Here is an 18362-nt window from a genome sequence, read left to right on the forward strand (position 1 = left end):
CTCTCTCTCTCTCTCTCTCTCTCTCTCTCTCTCTCTGTCTCTCTCTCTCTCTCTCTGTCTCTGTCTCTCTCTGTCTCTCTCTCTCTGTCTCTCTCTCTCTCTCTCCTTATTTTTTTCCTGGCAATCAAAAAACATTTAAGAGCCTTCTAGGTGTTAGGCATTGCTCTAAGGGGATACCAAAAGAGGCAAAAGACCTCAAGGAGTTTACAATTTAATGGGGGAGACATCGTGCAAACAAATGTATGCAAAGCAAGCTATATGCAAGTTTAAAAGGAAATAATTAACAAAGAGGAGGCACTGAGATTAAAAGAAGTTGGGGAAGGTTTCTTGTAGAGAAGGTGGCAGATACCTATGGAAATAATAGGCTGTCCAAGTGCTAGGAAAAAAAAAAGTACTGTCAACAACAGGTAGTCTTTTTATTACATCATTTTTATATGTTTTAGGAAAAAAAATAATTTGAATTTTTCCTCTTCCTTTAAGCAACTATGCCTCTACCAGTAATAAACTATTTTACCAACCGAGATGATTTTAAGAATAGTTTGAAAATGTCTTCTTTTATTACCATCTTGTTCCCAGTAAAAAAAAAATCTGAAAAATTTCCACTTTATACTGGAATCCTGTTAAAAATACAATTTATGAATACTATGAAGTAAGCATTTTTCTTTGACCTTTAACACTTTTTTTTTCCCTTAGAGAGGTGTAATTCTTATTAGGTACTTTTTTTTTAATGAACTTGGGGATACTTAACTTTAAATACCTTTCTCTATTTGTGATAAAGAGTTCTCATTCCCCTAACCCACCAAAAAATATAAGAAGGTATATGGTATTGATTAATTTATTTTCATAATTTCAAGTCCAGTACTCTATCCACCACTCCACCTAGCTGCTTACACTTAAAAACATTCATAAACGTTTATGGATCAATGTTACTGTGATATGCAAGTGGTTTTGAGCAATGTGTCTGTTTATGATAATGTTTCTAGTACAGTTTATTGAATTCTAAATGATATGTTTCATTCTATATTCATGGTTGTTATCAATTCATCTCATTTTCGTCTTTTTGTTTTTTTGTTTTTTTGTTTATTTGTTTGTGAGGCAATTGGGGTTAATTACCCAGTCACACAGCTAGTGAGTGTTATGTGTCTGAGGCTGTATTTGAACTCAGGTTCTCCTGACTTCAGGGCCAGTGCTCTATCCATTTCACCACTTAAGTGCTCCTTTGACTTTTTTTTTTTTTTTGTGTGGAGTTCAATTAAGAACAACTTAAGGACAAAATCTCTATCCTGCTATTATTCCTTTATGTTTAATATCCTGCAGGTTATTATGCAGATAGATAAGGTGATTGCATTTGTAATTGAATCAGAGTATTCCAGTGAAAGCTCATGTTGTTGTTGTTATTATTATCATTATCATCATACAAGTAAAGTATTACATCTTGCCTCTGCTTGATTGAGCTGAGACAGTCCTGGATAAGGATACTAGCTGTTAACAAGGTCTGATTAGTATTAAACTTTGATTAGGGAAGAGATGGCTTCAAGTGTTCCTGATGCTGGGAAGTAGGTGGAAGGCAGAGGACTTTTAGCAGAGCCCAGCAAGCCAAGAAAGAGATTAAATCTGTGAATACTGAGGAGTCAAAGAAGCCTTCTAGTACCTGTTCTATGGTCATATTACAACAATCACACATAAGCCAAAGTCAAAAGAAGGTTCCTTTTCAATTTTAGGAGATTCAAAATTCTTATTAGATCCAAGAAAGCACCAGTTCTGAGTCACTTAACTAATCACTAGCAAAACATTCTTTCTCCTCTTCTTCCTTATTATTATTATTCTGTAACTGATATTTATTATCATATGAATATGCTATCTATAACAGGTCCTTTCCACTTGTTGTTAAGTCATTGTAGTCATGTCTGATTGGGTTTTTCTTGGCAAAGATCCTGGAATGGTTTACCATTTCCTTCTCCAGCTCATTTTACAGATGAGGAGACTGAGGCAAGCAGGGTTAAGTGACTTACCTGGGGTTATACAGCTAATCTGTCTGAAGACAGATTTGAACTCAGGCAGATGAGTCTTCTTGACTCTCGGCCTGACACTCTATCCACTGTGCCACCTAGCTATCCTATGAAGTGGTTATATTTATATTCTAATCAAAAGCTCTGAATTCCCAATCCTTTTGCATTGCTTTCTTATAACCAGTCTATAATTAATAACATGATATCACAGTGGGGTTGTAAAAAATGACAATTTACTTATAATAAAGTTTCAGGATAAAATGAGGAAATGCATTCATAGCAAACACTATAAATTCCAATTTCCCAGAAAAAAAAAAAAAAACTCACCTCTCATACTTCAATCCCCAAGAGGTCTGAGGGCCTTACTTCCCCCTCCCTCATGCTGCCTTATTGGCATAATACTCTTAAGTATTAATTAATTAATTGATACTCATAAGTAGTATAAGTGATATTTAATCTTTAAGATTTTTCAATACCTTCTTCTGTAATGGAAGGGTGAGTTCTAACCAAGGTATTAGTTCATCAAATCTTGCATTGCCAGGTACAGGGGAAAATGGCTGAAAACCAGAGCAGAAGGTGGCATGACATCAGATTAAGACTAGGAGTCCATTAACTTTACAACCATTTCCTTCTCTTAATTTCTATTTCTTCCTCTTTTGCTTCCTTCTCTTTTTCAGCCTAGATATGTCTTTATATTGTATGTTTATATGTCCCCTTCTGGGAGTAATCAGAGTCCCTGAAGTCCCAAAGCCTTGGTGGACCTCTGGTGAGAATGCCTTCCATTTATCATTCCTATTATAATTAATATAAAAAATTCACATTTACAGCCTCACATAATTTGAGAGTTAGAAGGACATTGTTAGCCATCTCATTTGTTTAGTCATTTTTCAGTCGTATTTGACTCTTCATCACCCCATTTGAGATTTTCTTGGCAAAGATACTGGAGTGGTTTGCCATCTCCTTCTCCAGCTCATTTTACAGATGAAGCAATTCAGGCAAACAGGGTTGACTTGTCCAGGGTCACACAGCTAGTAAGTGTTTGAATCAGATTTTCCTAACTCCAGGCCCAACACAATGTCCATTGCACCACCTAGCAGCCTCTTTAGCCATCTAGTCCAAATCATGTACAAAAAGAATCCTCATTATAATAACCAGAAAATGGTCATACCGCCCTAATTGAACATCTCCGAGCTGGAGAGGCAAGGGATGGGAGTGAGAAACTCATTACCTATAGAGGCAGGCCATTCCACTTCTAAAAACTTTGTTAGGTAATTGGTAGTTTATTTGTTTTTTATTTGTTTGTCTGTATTTTTAGTGGCCCTTTAATTTTTACAAAGCCAGTCACCCACAAAAATCGTAGAAGTTACAGGATAATCTTGTATAATAATCCTGTGTGAGTAATTTTAGAAGAAAATGAGTCTAAGTGACTTGTCCATAGTCACACTACGAGAGGTTTCTCTGGGAGTTAAAACCATGATCCTAAGATCTTATGATCAAAGTCAGAGCTGAGATTTGGTCCTCTTCGAGAATGAAGCACAACGACCAATGACAAAGGTATACTAAGAGTTATTATTTACTTTTTGGTAAAAAAAAAAAAAGTAAGGCAAGATGGGGAAAAGTGATTCATAGTTATATTTTTTGTTGTTGTTATTGAAAGCCATTCCAATTTGAAAAGGAATATCATCCAAACCTACCCTATGAACCTTTTTTGATCTGTCTGGGTATAGTAGGAGGCAAAGCTGTTTCCTTGTAAGCTTGTTTGAGACAGCTGCTGATCTGCTTCACTTTATATGTCCTAGAGAAAAACAAAAACAAAACCAAGATACTTTGCCTTACAGAAAACAGAAGCTGGCTCCTCCTCCTCCTCCTCCTCCTCCTCCTCCTCCTCCTCCTTCTTCTTTTTCTTCTTCTTCTTCTTCTTCTTCTTCTTCTTCTTCTTCTTCTTCTTCTCCTGCCCTGCTGTACTAGATATAAAACCTAAGAGCCACTTGGAGATTGGAGAAAGATTTTTTTTTTCCTGATTGATATTTGTTTGTAGTAGAAGGATTTTTTATTCCATTTTCAGAATTTTGCTGTCCTCAGTCGCTTACATAACAAGTAAGACTTTTTTATGATTGTTATGGACCTGAAACTATGGAATGCTAACTGGCCTTTGTCTCATTCAATTTAATTTAAAAAAAATAAGCATTTATTTAGTACCTACTATGTGTGCAAAGCATTAGGCCGGAAACATGAGGTAAAAAAGGAAAGGTGGTCCCATACTTCAAGAAACTTCATTCTTCTTGTCACCATGCTGTGGATGCAGGCCACACAGAGATAATATAAGGTACACACAGAAAAATCATTGCAAAATGCATACAGATCATTTTAGAGAGCAACAGTGACTTAAGGATGGGGAAGCAGCATGAGTTGACAATAACACTGAGCATTTAAGAGAGTTGGGGATTCCAAGAGATGGGGTTTTAGAGGGAAAACAGTTCTGGCATGAAAAGTCTATATGAGAAAAAGAATGGAAACCAGGTGATGGTATTAGGCGGACATTGCTATGACATTTCAGTGGAATTGCGTTATGTGATGTAGATAGTCCCTCAAATGGTATAAACCGTGACCCGTCATCTCATCTGTTGTCGATTTTGACCATGTCCTCCAGTCAATCCTCCACTGGGCATCTACTTAATATGCTGTCTTATTCCAATGGGAATACATGGAATTTCAGTCTTCCTCATTATCTCATGGTCCAATTTTCCTTTCCAGTCATACATCTCTTTGATGATATCTTTAATGCTGCTTCTTCTATGTAGTTCCTCACTGGAAATGTCCTACAGTCTATTCTATCTATTTACCCTATGCATCTCTCAATTGCTTTTTGTGTGACTTAGCATTTAGGTTCTTTGGAGATTATGATATTCCATGATTGGCAGTCACACAGCATAAGTTGAAGAATTATTTTGTTATTATTGTTGTTTAAGAGAAGGGAAGCTTCCAGTCATGTACTTTGTTTGGTGCAGAAAATTCAGAGTGATGAAACCCTGTTATGTTTGAAAATCAGAGTAAACTGAAAAACAGTGGTCTAAGCATGATCAATTTATTAGTCAGGCTAGCAGTAAACAATAAATTGTCTCAATGGCCTCTCTCAATGACCAAAATCCTGAGTGCATGCTGAAAGGTGAAACTTAGATGTGTCTTCCTTCTTATTGGCCTGACAGGACATCATTTGGACTTCCCCTTGCAAAGGTAAAACAATCCAGATTGGTAGACATTTTAATAAAGAAGTGGATTAAAAGTCACCTCAGCTCCTCTCTAGTACTTCCTCCCTGAGAGATGGGAGTAATCCTCAAATGATAAGATTAGTTTACTGAAGTGGGTATAGTTTGCAGAGGCTTTGATAGAATCAATCTGAATTTGAGTTGTGGGTTGTGTGTTGTTGGTGAGTTTACAAAGGAAATTTCTTTTGAGTTAAATGAGTGGTGGGTGAGATTACAAAGGTGAACAATACCAGAGTAGAGATACAAATTAAAATAATAAAACTGAGATTCAAACAACAGAAAGCTACCTAGTAAAGGGTAGAGGTCATTACAACACAAAACCTTGATGTTTAGGTAAGTTTCTCCAGAAAGTAGGTGAAGGGTGAAGTCACAAGGGTAAGGAGTTTAAACTCACTGGGCATGGGAGAGTATGAAATCTATGCCAGTTTGACTATTTCTTAAAAACAGAATTTAAATCAATTTTCAATTTTATAAATCTCTTTACCAATGAGGGTTGCTAACTCATTTCTAATTTATATTTCCCCACCTCCTACTGTCCCTATTATTGTAGAGGGTGCCATCAGTTTCCCGGTCCCTCAAGATCCCAATTTAGGGGTCATCTTCAACCGTTCATTATCTCTCACAACCCATATCAAATCTGTTGCCAAGACCTGTCAATTTTGCCTTTGCAACAACTCTCACATAAGCTTCCTTTTCTCCTTTGACATTGTTGCCACTCTAACACAGGCCCTTAGGCCCTCATCACCTGTGCTATTTTGCAATAGCCTGGTGGAAAGTCCATTCTGCCTCAAATCTCTCCATTCTCTTCTTAAGTAGATTACTATCTGACCCACTGGTCAAGTATCAAGATGTTTTAATGATTTTTGCTTTATATTACAACTTGAGATCTACCACTGCTAGGCTTCTGTGTTTTATTCATTTTTTTTCCCACTATTTCACTTGAGATTCTTGATTTATTTTTCCCCTCCAAATAAATTTTGTACTTATGTTATCCAGATCCAGAAAAAAGGAGAATCTAAATGGTGTAGTGGAATCAGGAAGACCTGGGTTCAAGTCCTGTTTCTAACACATACTGGTTGTGTGACTCTGGATAAGTCACTCAGATTCTCAGTATTTTAAACAATTCTCTTAAGGCATAAGTTGCAAAGTAGATGCAGACCTGTATTGATACAGGATGTTTCTGGGAATGACTAATAATAATGAAATTGTAGATCCCTACCTTATATAATAACCACTTAATAGTTTGGTTGGTATGCATTCTATTCAGCCAACAAAATGATTTTCATAAGGCATGGGTCCAACAATGTCATCACCTTACTCAATCAGCTCTGATGGATCACGCAAGAAATGCTCTTTTTGGCATTCAATGTCCTTCATAACCTATCTTTACTGTCTTTGTACACCTTACTGCTCATAACATACTCTTCCATCAAGTAACACTGGCCTCCTGGCTATTTCACAAACAATACATTTTATCTCTTGACTCTGAGCTTTTTCTCTGGCTGTCCCTCTTCAATTCCACCTACTGACTTACTTGACCTCCTTTAAATCCCAACTAAAATCCCGTCTTGAACAGGAAGGCTTTCCCATTCTTCTTAATTCTAATGCCTTCCCTCTGTTAATTCTTTTCTATTGATCCTGTATATACCTTGTTTATACATATTTCTTTAGATGATCTTTCCCCATTAAAATGTGAGCTCCTTGAAGGCAGGGGTTGTCTTTTTCCTCTTTTTGTATCTAGTTCTTAGCACAGTGCCTGGCACATAGTAGAGACTTTATAAATGTTTATTGATTGAGTATATATCAAAACCAAAGAACTAGCATCATAATTGAGAAACACTAGAGGACTTTCTAATATTTCTAAGGATAAAGCAAGAACATCTCTTGTTAGTTCTATTGTTTAATATCATTTTTAAAATGCTGACTGTAATAAGACAAAAAAATTCAGGAAATATCCATGAGCAAAGAGGAAGTAAAATACATATCTATTTGCAGATACTATGATGAAGAAACCTACAGATTCAAGTAAAAATATTTGAAATAATTACACAATTCAGTAAAGCAACAGTACGTAAAATAACTCATAAAATCATTAGACTTTTTGTATACTATTAAACCTCCCAGGAGGAGATAAAGAAATTCATTTCACTGTAATTATGGAATATATAAAGTATCTTGAAATGCATTTAGCAAGACATCCCCAGGACTTTTACCAAAATACTTTTCCTCAGAATTATAGGAAGATAAATAACTGGAGAGCTATTGGTGGTTCTTGAATGAACAATGATGTATAATAATAAAGATGATATTATTTAAATTAATTTCTAGATTTCAGGCCTACCAATCAACCTATCAAGGGATTATTGTATAGGATGTTGTTGCTCAGTCATGTCCAATTCTCTGTGACCCCATTTGGAGGTTTCTTGTCAAAGACACTGGACTGATTTGCCATTTCTTTTTCCAGCTCATTTTATAGAGGAAGGAACTGAGACAATTAGGATTAAGTGACTTACCCGGGGTCACACAGCTAGTAAGTGTCTGAAGCTAGATTTGAACTCAGGAAGATGAATCTTCCTGACTCCAGGCACAGCACTCTATGTTCTATGGGGCCACCTGGCTGCCCCTACTGTATAAGTTAGGGATCTGTGATTTTATTAGTATCAGTCTCTCCCAGATGAGGACATTTCCTGCACCAATGCAGGTCTGAACCTTCTTTGCAACTTTTACCCTTAGAGAGTTGTCTAGAATAGTGAGAGTTTGCATGTCTTAACCGGGGTCACAAAATCACTGTGTGTCAGAGGAAGGACTTGAACCCAAATATTTCTAACTCCAAGAGAGGCTCTCCAATACACCATGAAGTTTCTTTTTTCTAGATTTGGATAACATAATAACAAAATTTATCTGGAAGGAAAAAGAAAAGCAAGAATTTCAAGGAAAGTAGTAAAAAAAAAAAAGAGAGAACAAATGGCAAAAGCCGATGGTAGATCTCAAATTGTAATGTAAAGCATAAAGCATTAATTATTAAAACAATTTGATGTTTGGTCAGTTGATCTGTTCTTAATCTAATTAACAAGACCTAGAAACAACATCATACAATAGTGAAGTGTTCAATAAATCTAGGTGTACTAACTACTGAATTAGAACTCCCTACTGATAAATGTGACTGGTAAAACTAGAAAACAGTCTGGCAAAATTAAGCTTGTATCAATAACTTACAATAAACTCCAAATGATAGATCATCTAAATATAAATAGCATATAAAAATGGAAAGACAAAGGAAAAAGGTATCTTTCGTAGTTGTAGCAAGAGGGAAAGTTCTCTATTATCTAAAAAAAAAAGGCATGGAAATCAACATAAAAGAGAAAACAAATATTTTTATTATAAAATTGACAAGTTTCTGTAAAACAAAAAAGTAAATATGGGAAAGTAATTGTGGAAAAGAAATATTCAGAGCAACTTTCTCTGATAACAGTTTAATGTACAAAATGTATTAAGAATTAATACATATGTACACATAAAGGAATAAGAGGAGCTCCCTAATGTTCTGTTGTTCAGTTGTATCAGGCATGTCTGACTCTTTGTGACCTGATTTGGTGTTTTCTTTGCAAAAATATTGGAGGGGTTTGTCATTTCCTTCTCCAGCTCATTTTACAGATGAGAAACTGAAGCCAACAGGGTTAAGTGACTTGCTCAGGGCCACATAGCTAGTAAGTATCTGAGGTCACATTTGAACTCAGGAAGATTAATCTTCCTAACTTTGGGCCAGGTGCTCTATCCACTGTGCCACTGGCTGCCCTTCATTCCCTAACATATATATTCAATAAGAACATATATAGTAGCACTTTTCATTTTATCAAAGAACGAGAAACAAACTATACTCTCATTAACTGAGAATGTGTGAACAGATTCTGGTAAGGAGGCAGTGTGACAAGGTGGAGAAAGCACTGATTTTAGAGATAAAGGACATGGATTCAAGTCTCACTCCTGATGTCCCCTGCAAGAATGACCAAGGTGGTCAATTGGTCTCAATTTCATTCTTTCTAAAATAAGGGATTTGGACTAGGTAACCTATGAGCTCTCCTCTGGCACAAGATGTCTGATCCTATGGTATCTGAATGCAGTGAAATAGCATTGATCTATAATAAATGATGAATATGACAGTTTCAAAGAAATATGGAAAGACATATTAACAGATATTGATCAAAGTGAGCAGAGCCAGGAAGACAATATATACAATCACCACAACAATGTTAAGGAAAAAGAATTCAAAGTATTGGCTAAAGCATTAACAAATCATAGCTTCATGCTAAATCATATGTTGTACCTCTTTTAGACTGATGATAGAGTAGAGGTACAGAATCAGACACCCACTCTCAGATATGGCAATATTTTGATTTGTTTGCTCATTTATTTGTTGTTCAATTGTTTCAGTCATGTTTGACTCTTCATGACCCCATTTGGGGTTTTTTTGGGGAAAGACACTGGAATGATTTGCCATTTCCTTCTCCAGCTCATTTCACAGATGAGGAAACCAAGAAAAACAAAATTAAGTGATTTGCCCATAATCACAGTCTGAGGCCAGATTTGAACTCAGAAACATCAGTCTTTTTGACTCCAGGCCAGGCAGTCTATCCATTGTACCAGCTAACTGCCCCCTTGCTCAAATATGCATAATTGTTATAGGGACAGGCTTCCACTTGGGAGAAGAGGTGGTGGGGAATGGGTTAGAGGTTAATGGTAGATATGGGAAAAAAAGGAGAGTATTAATAAAGTATTTTAAAAGTTAAAAACAATATTTGGCCTAGTACTTTTGAAAAATGCCTATTTTCTAAAAACATGATTATGCTTCAATAGAGATAAATTAATAGAACTATGAACTCCCTAATTCATATGAATATAGAATTATTTTAAGTATAAGATATTAGATTAATTGATATCTAATTTTAAATTTATGACAAATCATTTTAAAAATTAATCTCAAATTATTAAATCACAAAGCATTTTGTAAACTATTCATAAATTTTGAATTCTTCATTGCAAAGTTTCTTATAGGAGGATAACTGAATTTCACTTGCCATTATGGTTTTATAAATATGTGTCATAGTGGACACAGATGCAGATTCCCAAACAACCATGGGCAAATGAATCATTATAGACCATAAATAAATAAAAGGGTCTAACTTTACTTAGGTCTTTGATAAAGGTGATTCATTCCTATTAATGCATCTTCAAAGCTTTGGCCCTTGAAAGTCAAGGTCCTTATTAGTGACCTGAATAATAATTTGCAAAAAGTTTTCAAATTAGTCAACTTTCTGAGGTTTGAGGATTTAAGAATCAGGAACTGTTAAGCAGCATTAAAGGTTCTTTATCCTACCCCCTAATTTTGCTGGGGTTTAAAGCTAGAAGCTGAGACTGAAAGAGGTTAACGTGCCTTGATTGAGATTATATAACTTGTATCTGTGGGATGAAGAATTAAATCCACATCTTCCTAAAACTGATTCAATGTTGTTTTAGACATTGTACCTATAGATCGCCTAATTCTGTCTTCTTTCCTTTGTATCAGTTCATTCAAGCCTTACTATGCTTCTCTAAAGTCCTTATATTCATCACAGAACTATATTCTCTTAGCACGGTAATATTCCGTTATATTCATATTTTTCAATTTGTTCACACTTCCCCAGTTAATAAGCACCCATTCTCCATCTTTATTGTGTACCACAAAAAATGCTTCTATGTGAGTTTTGGTATTTTGGGGCTATTTTTCCCCTATCTTTGACTTCTCTGGGTTATATTAACATAAGTTGTTGATCAGACCTGAATTTTGAATTCAGATCCCTAGAAATCTGAATATCGAGTCAAAGGATTATATTTTCTGCACAAAATGTACACGGAGGTGGAAAAATAATATGGCATCCCTATTAAAGACCTTTTATAAAGCAAACACGAAGTAAAGAGTAAAGGAAACATTACGGGTTTTTTTTTTCCATATTTCTCATGCCCAGGGATACACAGATTTTGAAGGATGTGGGCTCTTTGTTCAGTCATTTTTCAGTCATGTGTAACTCTTCGTTCACTCCATTTGGGGTTTGGGGGCTTTCTTGGCAAAGATGATTGGAGTAGTTCGTCATTTTCTTCTCTAGTTTATTTTACAGATGAGTAAACTGAGGCAAACTAGGTTAAGTGACTTGCGTGGGGTCATAGAGCTAATGAGCGCCTGAGGCCTGATTTGAACTCAGGAAGGTAAGTCTTTCCCATTCCGAGCCCAAGTCCACAGCATTATTCAGCTGTACCACTTAAACTTTCAATTTAAAGTACTCAAATTGAAGCAGTCAGTTGATAACATTATCTGATAATGGTTTGTCTTCCAAATTATTCCCACGTATATCACTGAGAAAGGTGCAAATGGAAGAAGGAAAAAGTCAAAAGTCCCTGTATCCTTAATGATTAGTAGACCACAGGATCCCAAGTGTAAAACATGATGTTGTAGTAAGGAGGCTGGATTGGAAATTAAAGCTTCTGGTTTTCAATTTTCAATTCCAGCTTTAACATTTTCTACTTGTACAATCTCTGCTAACCTCTGCAGGCTTCTAAAAATGCTTAGGCTACCTGATCTCTAATGACCTTTCTTTGAGTGTAGATGTATTTGCTTGTTGTGTCTTCCCCATTAGATGATAATCTCCTTGAGGTCAAGGGCTGCCTTTTGCCTCTTTTTGTATCCCCCACACTTAATGTAATGCCTGGCACCTAGTAGACATTTAATAAGTATTTATTGATTGACTGACTGTGTTTATTGATAGGTAGTATGACAGAGGGGTACACTGAACCAAACTTAGAATAAGGAAGACTTGAATTTAAATGCTGCCTCTGACACATATTATATATATGAACATGGTAACTCTCTAAGACTACAAATTATAGAATAACTGTTAGTTTTAATTAGTAGAGAAGGTTCTTATTACCAGTGTTATCATAGGTCAGGGCCAAAGGGTGGGAAAATAAAATACAATGTTAGGTAAACATGGGAAAATCAGTGTCTTATATCCACTGATAGAGGACTGGAGTCAGGAAGAATTGAGTTCAAGTTCCACCTTTGACACATGCTAGCTTTGGGATATGTTTAAGTCACTTTTCCCCTCAGTACCCTGGACTGTTTAAGAAGATGAGTTAAAGAGGGTTAGTAACTTTCTAAGAATAGATGGAGTTCCCCCATTGAGATTTCCTTACACTCATAAATTCATAGTTCTGAAAAATAACAACAAAAAATAAATATGGACTTTTATTAAAACTGCAGAGCTTTTTCCAATCATCCTTGAAAATGAAAGAAAATAATGAAAAAGACAACAGGTTTCATCTCAAGAGGTTGGTGGAACAACTAAGATATAGCAGGGTTGGTGGGTGAAAAGGTAGATGAGACAGAGATAGTATTATTGGTCTCTGACTGGAAAAGAGATAAGAGACAGGAAATGGGATCTATTGTGAAGGGATTTACTCTGCTACATTTTCTGTCTCCCTCCTCCCTTCACCTCCCCAGTACACATATTTTTAAAGTAAAGTAATTGGGATGCATTTGGGCCTTTGTTTATTGATGTGCCCAATCTAAAAAAAAAAATGATTTTCTAAAAGTCTGTTTGCTATAGTGAAGAGAGCAATAGACTCAAGGGCAGCAAGTTTTGGGTTTAAATCCTGCCTCTTGAAGTTGCCAGTTGTGTTCCTATGGGCAAATCACTGAAGCTCCCTGGGCCTTGTACAACTCTCCTACAGTCAATCCTATTTATTAAGCACTAGAGTAAAAATTTTGTTGAATCTTTTTTTGTTTGTTTGTTTTCTTTTTATGTTTAACACTGGCTTATTTGATAGGTCATATATTGCAGTGTGCATTGGTGAAGGGAGGGAGAAATACTAGAATTTCTACTTGGACTTAATGAAAACACAGATCCTTAATACATGTGTGTGTGTGTGTGTGTGTGTGTGTATACACACATATGTGATTTGTTTTACTTTAAAAAATTATATAAGAAAAATGTTATCAGCTTTAGTAAAATTTGAACTTGCCTATAATACTACACTTCTGAAAAGTACTTACGACTTACCATTGCACTAATAAATAATATCTATAATAGACTCAGGGAAAACATGACTGTAAAGCAAGTATGTATTTTTCTTTTATTCCACAGCTAAACATTTTTCATGGCTGGTGATATCTGGAATGTGGTAAAAAAGCAATTGAAAAACAGCAAGGAAGAATTACATTATTACAAATGCCAGAGCGTTTGTTAATAAAACATTTTATTTCATTCTATTTGAAATTATGTTATTACTTATTAAAACCAATACTAAAGGCTTCTATTTGGGGGACATTTCTTAGCTATTGTTCATATTTATTAAATATGGCCACTTCAGTAAAAAGATCCATTATAATGATTTGAGCATCATTAAGAGTTAAATATGTGAAAGCTAGTGATGTGTGCCATTGACAGATCTCATTATTTTCCAGTAACTAAAAGCATCATACTTAGTGGTACCAAAAACACACACAGAATAAAAAAATTTCAAGATAAGGAAAGTTTAAATGTAAGAAATAATGTCAAATCTGTATGCATATCTCCTTTTATAGATATGTGGGCTATAAGCTAGACGGTTCCATCTCACTCCCCTGCTCAAGACCTTGCCATGTCTCCCTATTATCTATAGGATGAATTACAAGCTCCTTGGCTTGGCATCTATAAAATCCTTCATGACATGCTTCTAGCCTAATCTTAGATTTCAATGAACCATTCTACATAAAGCAATTTTTATGCAATGCTGATTCTCCTGGGAGTTTGGGGAAATGAGGGAGAAAGGGAAGGAACTAGGAAGGGGACTTCATGCTGATGTGGGTGGAATCTGAACCCCTAAAAGGAAAAGACTATATCTTTGGGATCTGAAACCCAAAAAGGAAAAGCCCTGGACTTTCCCACATGGCCACATCTCTGGTATTCACCTGAGACTATAATCCTATCATCTGGCCTTTCATTATCACCTATGCCAAATCTCCCAATTCTCCTTTACCTTGAACCTATTCTAACCCCCTATTGTCTTGCCTCCCTATAGCCCTGGCCTACTTCCCACCCTTAATCCTATCTAGGCTCATTTCTCCCTTGGCCATGAGGTCCAGGCACCCCAGACTACTTGGCCACTCCTAGATCCCTCCCACAGTCTTCAGAATATAAGGTCCATCTGGTCTCCTTTATGCATTAGTAATACAAACTCTTAGATTCCTTAAGAGTCTGGCCCATATAGTGGATCTTTAATAAACCTTGTCTTTGGCTGATAGAAGGCTAAGGTCAAATTCATTTGGTCAGGACCCAAGTGTCTTGATTTTGATGTTCCAGGACCCCTAAACCTCTAAACCTTAATAATGCCAGTGGAAGGAGAGGACCTGAATACCTTTCAAGGACAAGTGTTGGGACTGGGGACAGAGAAGCCTGAGCCTAGTGTTGGGATCAGCTGCTTGGGGGCCTGGGCAGAACCCAGAGGAAGAACACCTTTAGGGGGAAGGAAGATAAAAGACACAGACAGGAAAGGACCAGCGATTACCAGGGGTGGGGGCATACACAGGGTACCAGACAGCGGCCTGAGGGAAGACAGAGGCCTGGCAACAGACCCTCAGGGAGGGTAGGCTCAGCAGGGGGAAATATCTTCTCTCCAGGAAGCAGAGGTCTCAAGCCAAGCCCCCATGCTGTAGTTGTAGTGGTGACTCAGCATGTGGGTTCTTCTGCTTTCATTTGAAGGTTTTTTTGTTTTTGTTTTTGTTTTTGTTTGGGGCTGTGGGCGGGGTGGGTAATAGCCTCTCAATAGAATGAAGAATGAGCTATACCTGGTGAGTGACTGCATAGCTCCAGCTTACCACAGCATAAACCACCACCACCACGACCAGCAGCAGCAGCCTTTAGAAGTACCCAAGATCTTGGCTACACTAATAATATTTGTGTGAAGGGTCTAATAATCTTTCATCTCAGATTTTGCTGAGCTACAGTTACTTTCTCTTGGATCTTGCCAAAGGGGATCTAGAAAAGACTTTGCTTTTCATTACCGAGTTTCCCTGACCTCTGAAACAAAAACTGAAGCACTGATTCTCCTACTGTCTTCTAGCCACTGAGCTAACCTGACAAGTATTCAAAGATCTTTTATGGTTCAACCTACCTATCACCTTTGATACTGGCACCATGGTGCCAGTCCTAATATTTTCTTTTATTTCTTTCTACTCTTAGCCTTAACAAACTCCAGACAGAGTATGTTTTCTGGAGTTTATTTAATTGAAGTTGGGGGTCTTAGAGGGTAATAGAGAAGGATATAGTGGGCATGAGCCCACACTGGAACATACAAAGAAGAAGGAATCACAAAGGAGAGGTGGTATAAAGGATAACTCAAAAAGATTTATTACTGGAAAAAAAATGACCTGGTAATGTAAGATGAGAAAAACCTAACCAAGTAACCTAACCAAGCCTTTGTGTGCCACTGATTTTCATGTGATGTCAAGAGAACTTTCAGAAGGCCCCAGAACTTTGGATGGACTTCATTTGATAAAACTATGAAAGGACAGGATAGACAGGAATGAGTGAATTATAAATCTGCATCAAAGGACAGAATTTCATATTGATCCATTGCAGAGCATCTTAACCTGGGGTTTATGAATGTGTTCTTTTAATATTTTGATAACTGTCGATAACTATAATATTTAATATTTGACAACTAAACCAACCAACTATAATTGGTTTCTTTTATAAACCTATATATCTTTTTTAAGGCATTTAAAAACATGATTTTGAGAAGGGATCCATAAGCTTCACCAGACTGGCATGGTTGTCCATGACACAAAGAAGTTTAAGAGCCATTGAAATAATGTACTATTGAAGTATTTACAAGGAATGAGAATATATTCCAAAAAATAATAGTCAATTAGAAGTATTTGTAAATATATCTATCCATGTTAGTGAAGAGTGGTGACTAAACTTTCTAACTCAATACTTTACAAACATGTCTCAGACCTAACATACGTCATGTCCCTCATTGTGCCAAAAACCCCATATGATGGAGTCTCTTCCTCTCTAATGGCACTAGACAAAAATGGAGGTACTCTTCCCAAAACACTATGGTGATGATATGAGGACTAGAATTCCTTCCTTGAAGGAATTCAATGGACCATTTTTTCCAATATCAGGTTTATCCAGACCTTCAAAAGCAGACTTTTTCACTGAAGTCACACAAAAGTTTTATGTTTGCAAAACCGCAACTAAAAGGGTTTCTATGACCCCACAGAGACTGTGGCTGGGGTCTTTAGGTGGAGGTGATGAGAAATTGCTTCTTCTAAGAACTGCAGACAGAGAAATTCTGCTTAACTGCCTCCCAACCGTGTACCTTGGAAGAGGTCAAAGGAAACTTTTGGGTTAGCCTAACTTTCTTTCCCCTTGTTTAAATGCCCTGTGGCCATTGAGTTTGCTTGAATGGCACCGGTGATCGTGTTTTTCATTACCCATTGTTGTGTCTGGAGGAGAATTTACTGAGACAAAATGTGTTCCAAGGGAGGAAGAGAGAACTAGATGTATTTGATTTTTCTGAAAAAAAAAAAAAATTGGAGTTCATGGCGCACCCAAACGGAACTTGAGTTTTTAGTTTCATTCAATGAAGATATGTTTATCAAGCACTCCAACTGCCTAATCCAACAACCTGTTGCTCCACCACAAATAATTTCAGTAATTAATATTCTTCAAGGGAATCAATAGAAAGATCAGTATGACTTCAAAAAAAAAAAAGTTTTATCTGTACCATTAGAATATGAGCCTTTATGGGAAGGGACTGATTTTGTCTTTCTTTGTATCTATAGTGGTTAAACTTTGGAATTGATCGTATGACATGGGAGATACTGGCACAGGACCACTCAGCCTGGCATGCCCACATCAGAGAAGGTGCTGTGCTCTATGAGCAAAGCAGAATCCAAATAGCTCAAAAGAAATGAAAGATGTGCAAGTTTAGAGAACCCACTCCAAATGTTCATAGGGACTATTTGTGCCCAACTTGTGGTAGAATATTCCGAGCTTGTATTGGTCTGATCAGCCACAGTTGGACACACTGTTACTTGACTCTAGCACAGTGATGTCATTTTGATCCTCTTAGAGAATGAAGGACAACAAGCAACCGATCTCCAGTGATTAGTACAATGCGGCATGCTTCATACAAATATTCTCTGTATTAATCCAAGTTAGTTTTAACCCAAATAGTCATGAAATGGAGTGCTGGGCACTCCATTTAAAGTAGTCTGGAAGACCTGCTAAGGTCTAACCTCTGACACATACTAGCTTTATGACCCTGAACAAGTCACTTAACCTCCATTTACTTCAGTTTCCTCAACTGTAAAATGGGGATAATATTAGCACCTAATTCCCAGGGTTTTTGTAAGGAGCAAATGAGATAATTTTTGTAAAGCATTTATCACAGTAATATTACAGTAATCATTTAACAAATGCTTGCTCCCTTCCCTCAATTGCTTGGTTATTTCTAGTGGAAAAGATTCCTGGGTTTGTAGAAAAGGCACACACACAAACCTAATCGAAGAACTCATTCACCCATGAGGAAAAGTCCCAAGAGTCACAAAACTTCCTAAGTCATTCATTACCGAGACAGTCATTTTCTCTGAAGAGTTTAAAAAATGGAAAATTACAAAGGAGCCTTCTCAGAACTATTCTTTTTTTTTAAATCTGGGAAAAATGATTCAGAACACTTGAGGTTCATGTGATATTATAAGACATTTATTTGCCTGCAGATTGGCATTTTTAAAAAAATTTCAACCTCAAATGGCACTGAATCAGGGAAAGATTTTGTTATTCCCAGTCATTGTTAGCTACTAGTATGCAATAAATAATACCCATCTACCACCCCTCCCAGGAAAATGCATTACAGATATCTAATTGCTTCTCACAACACTCCTGTGGGAAGAGACAGAGGTTATTCTATTCTTTGGAGGCTGAGACAGTGACATGTTAAGTTAGTAGCCCAAGGACACAGAGTGATTTAGCAGCAAACATAATAGTAAGAATCATCCTCTTGGTAT

General features: G+C 36.6%; 1 protein-coding gene across 1 annotated transcript in view; it reads left to right on the plus strand.

The window, feature by feature from the left end:
* LOC114039723 (serine/threonine-protein phosphatase 2A catalytic subunit beta isoform-like) overlaps positions 1-6249 on the plus strand; it is an 8293-nt gene extending 2044 nt beyond the window's left edge. The window contains exon 2 of the mRNA XM_027857578.1: positions 6240-6249. Within this exon, the coding sequence (XP_027713379.1) occupies positions 6240-6249 (10 nt within the window). The remainder of the gene's footprint in view (positions 1-6239) is intronic.
* The last annotated feature ends 12113 nt before the right edge of the window (positions 6250-18362 follow it).

The sequence above is a fragment of the Vombatus ursinus genome, unplaced genomic scaffold, assembly GCF_900497805.2.
Source record: "Vombatus ursinus unplaced genomic scaffold, bare-nosed wombat genome assembly UNPS02012179.1, whole genome shotgun sequence".
Taxonomy (NCBI): Eukaryota; Metazoa; Chordata; class Mammalia; order Diprotodontia; family Vombatidae; genus Vombatus; species Vombatus ursinus.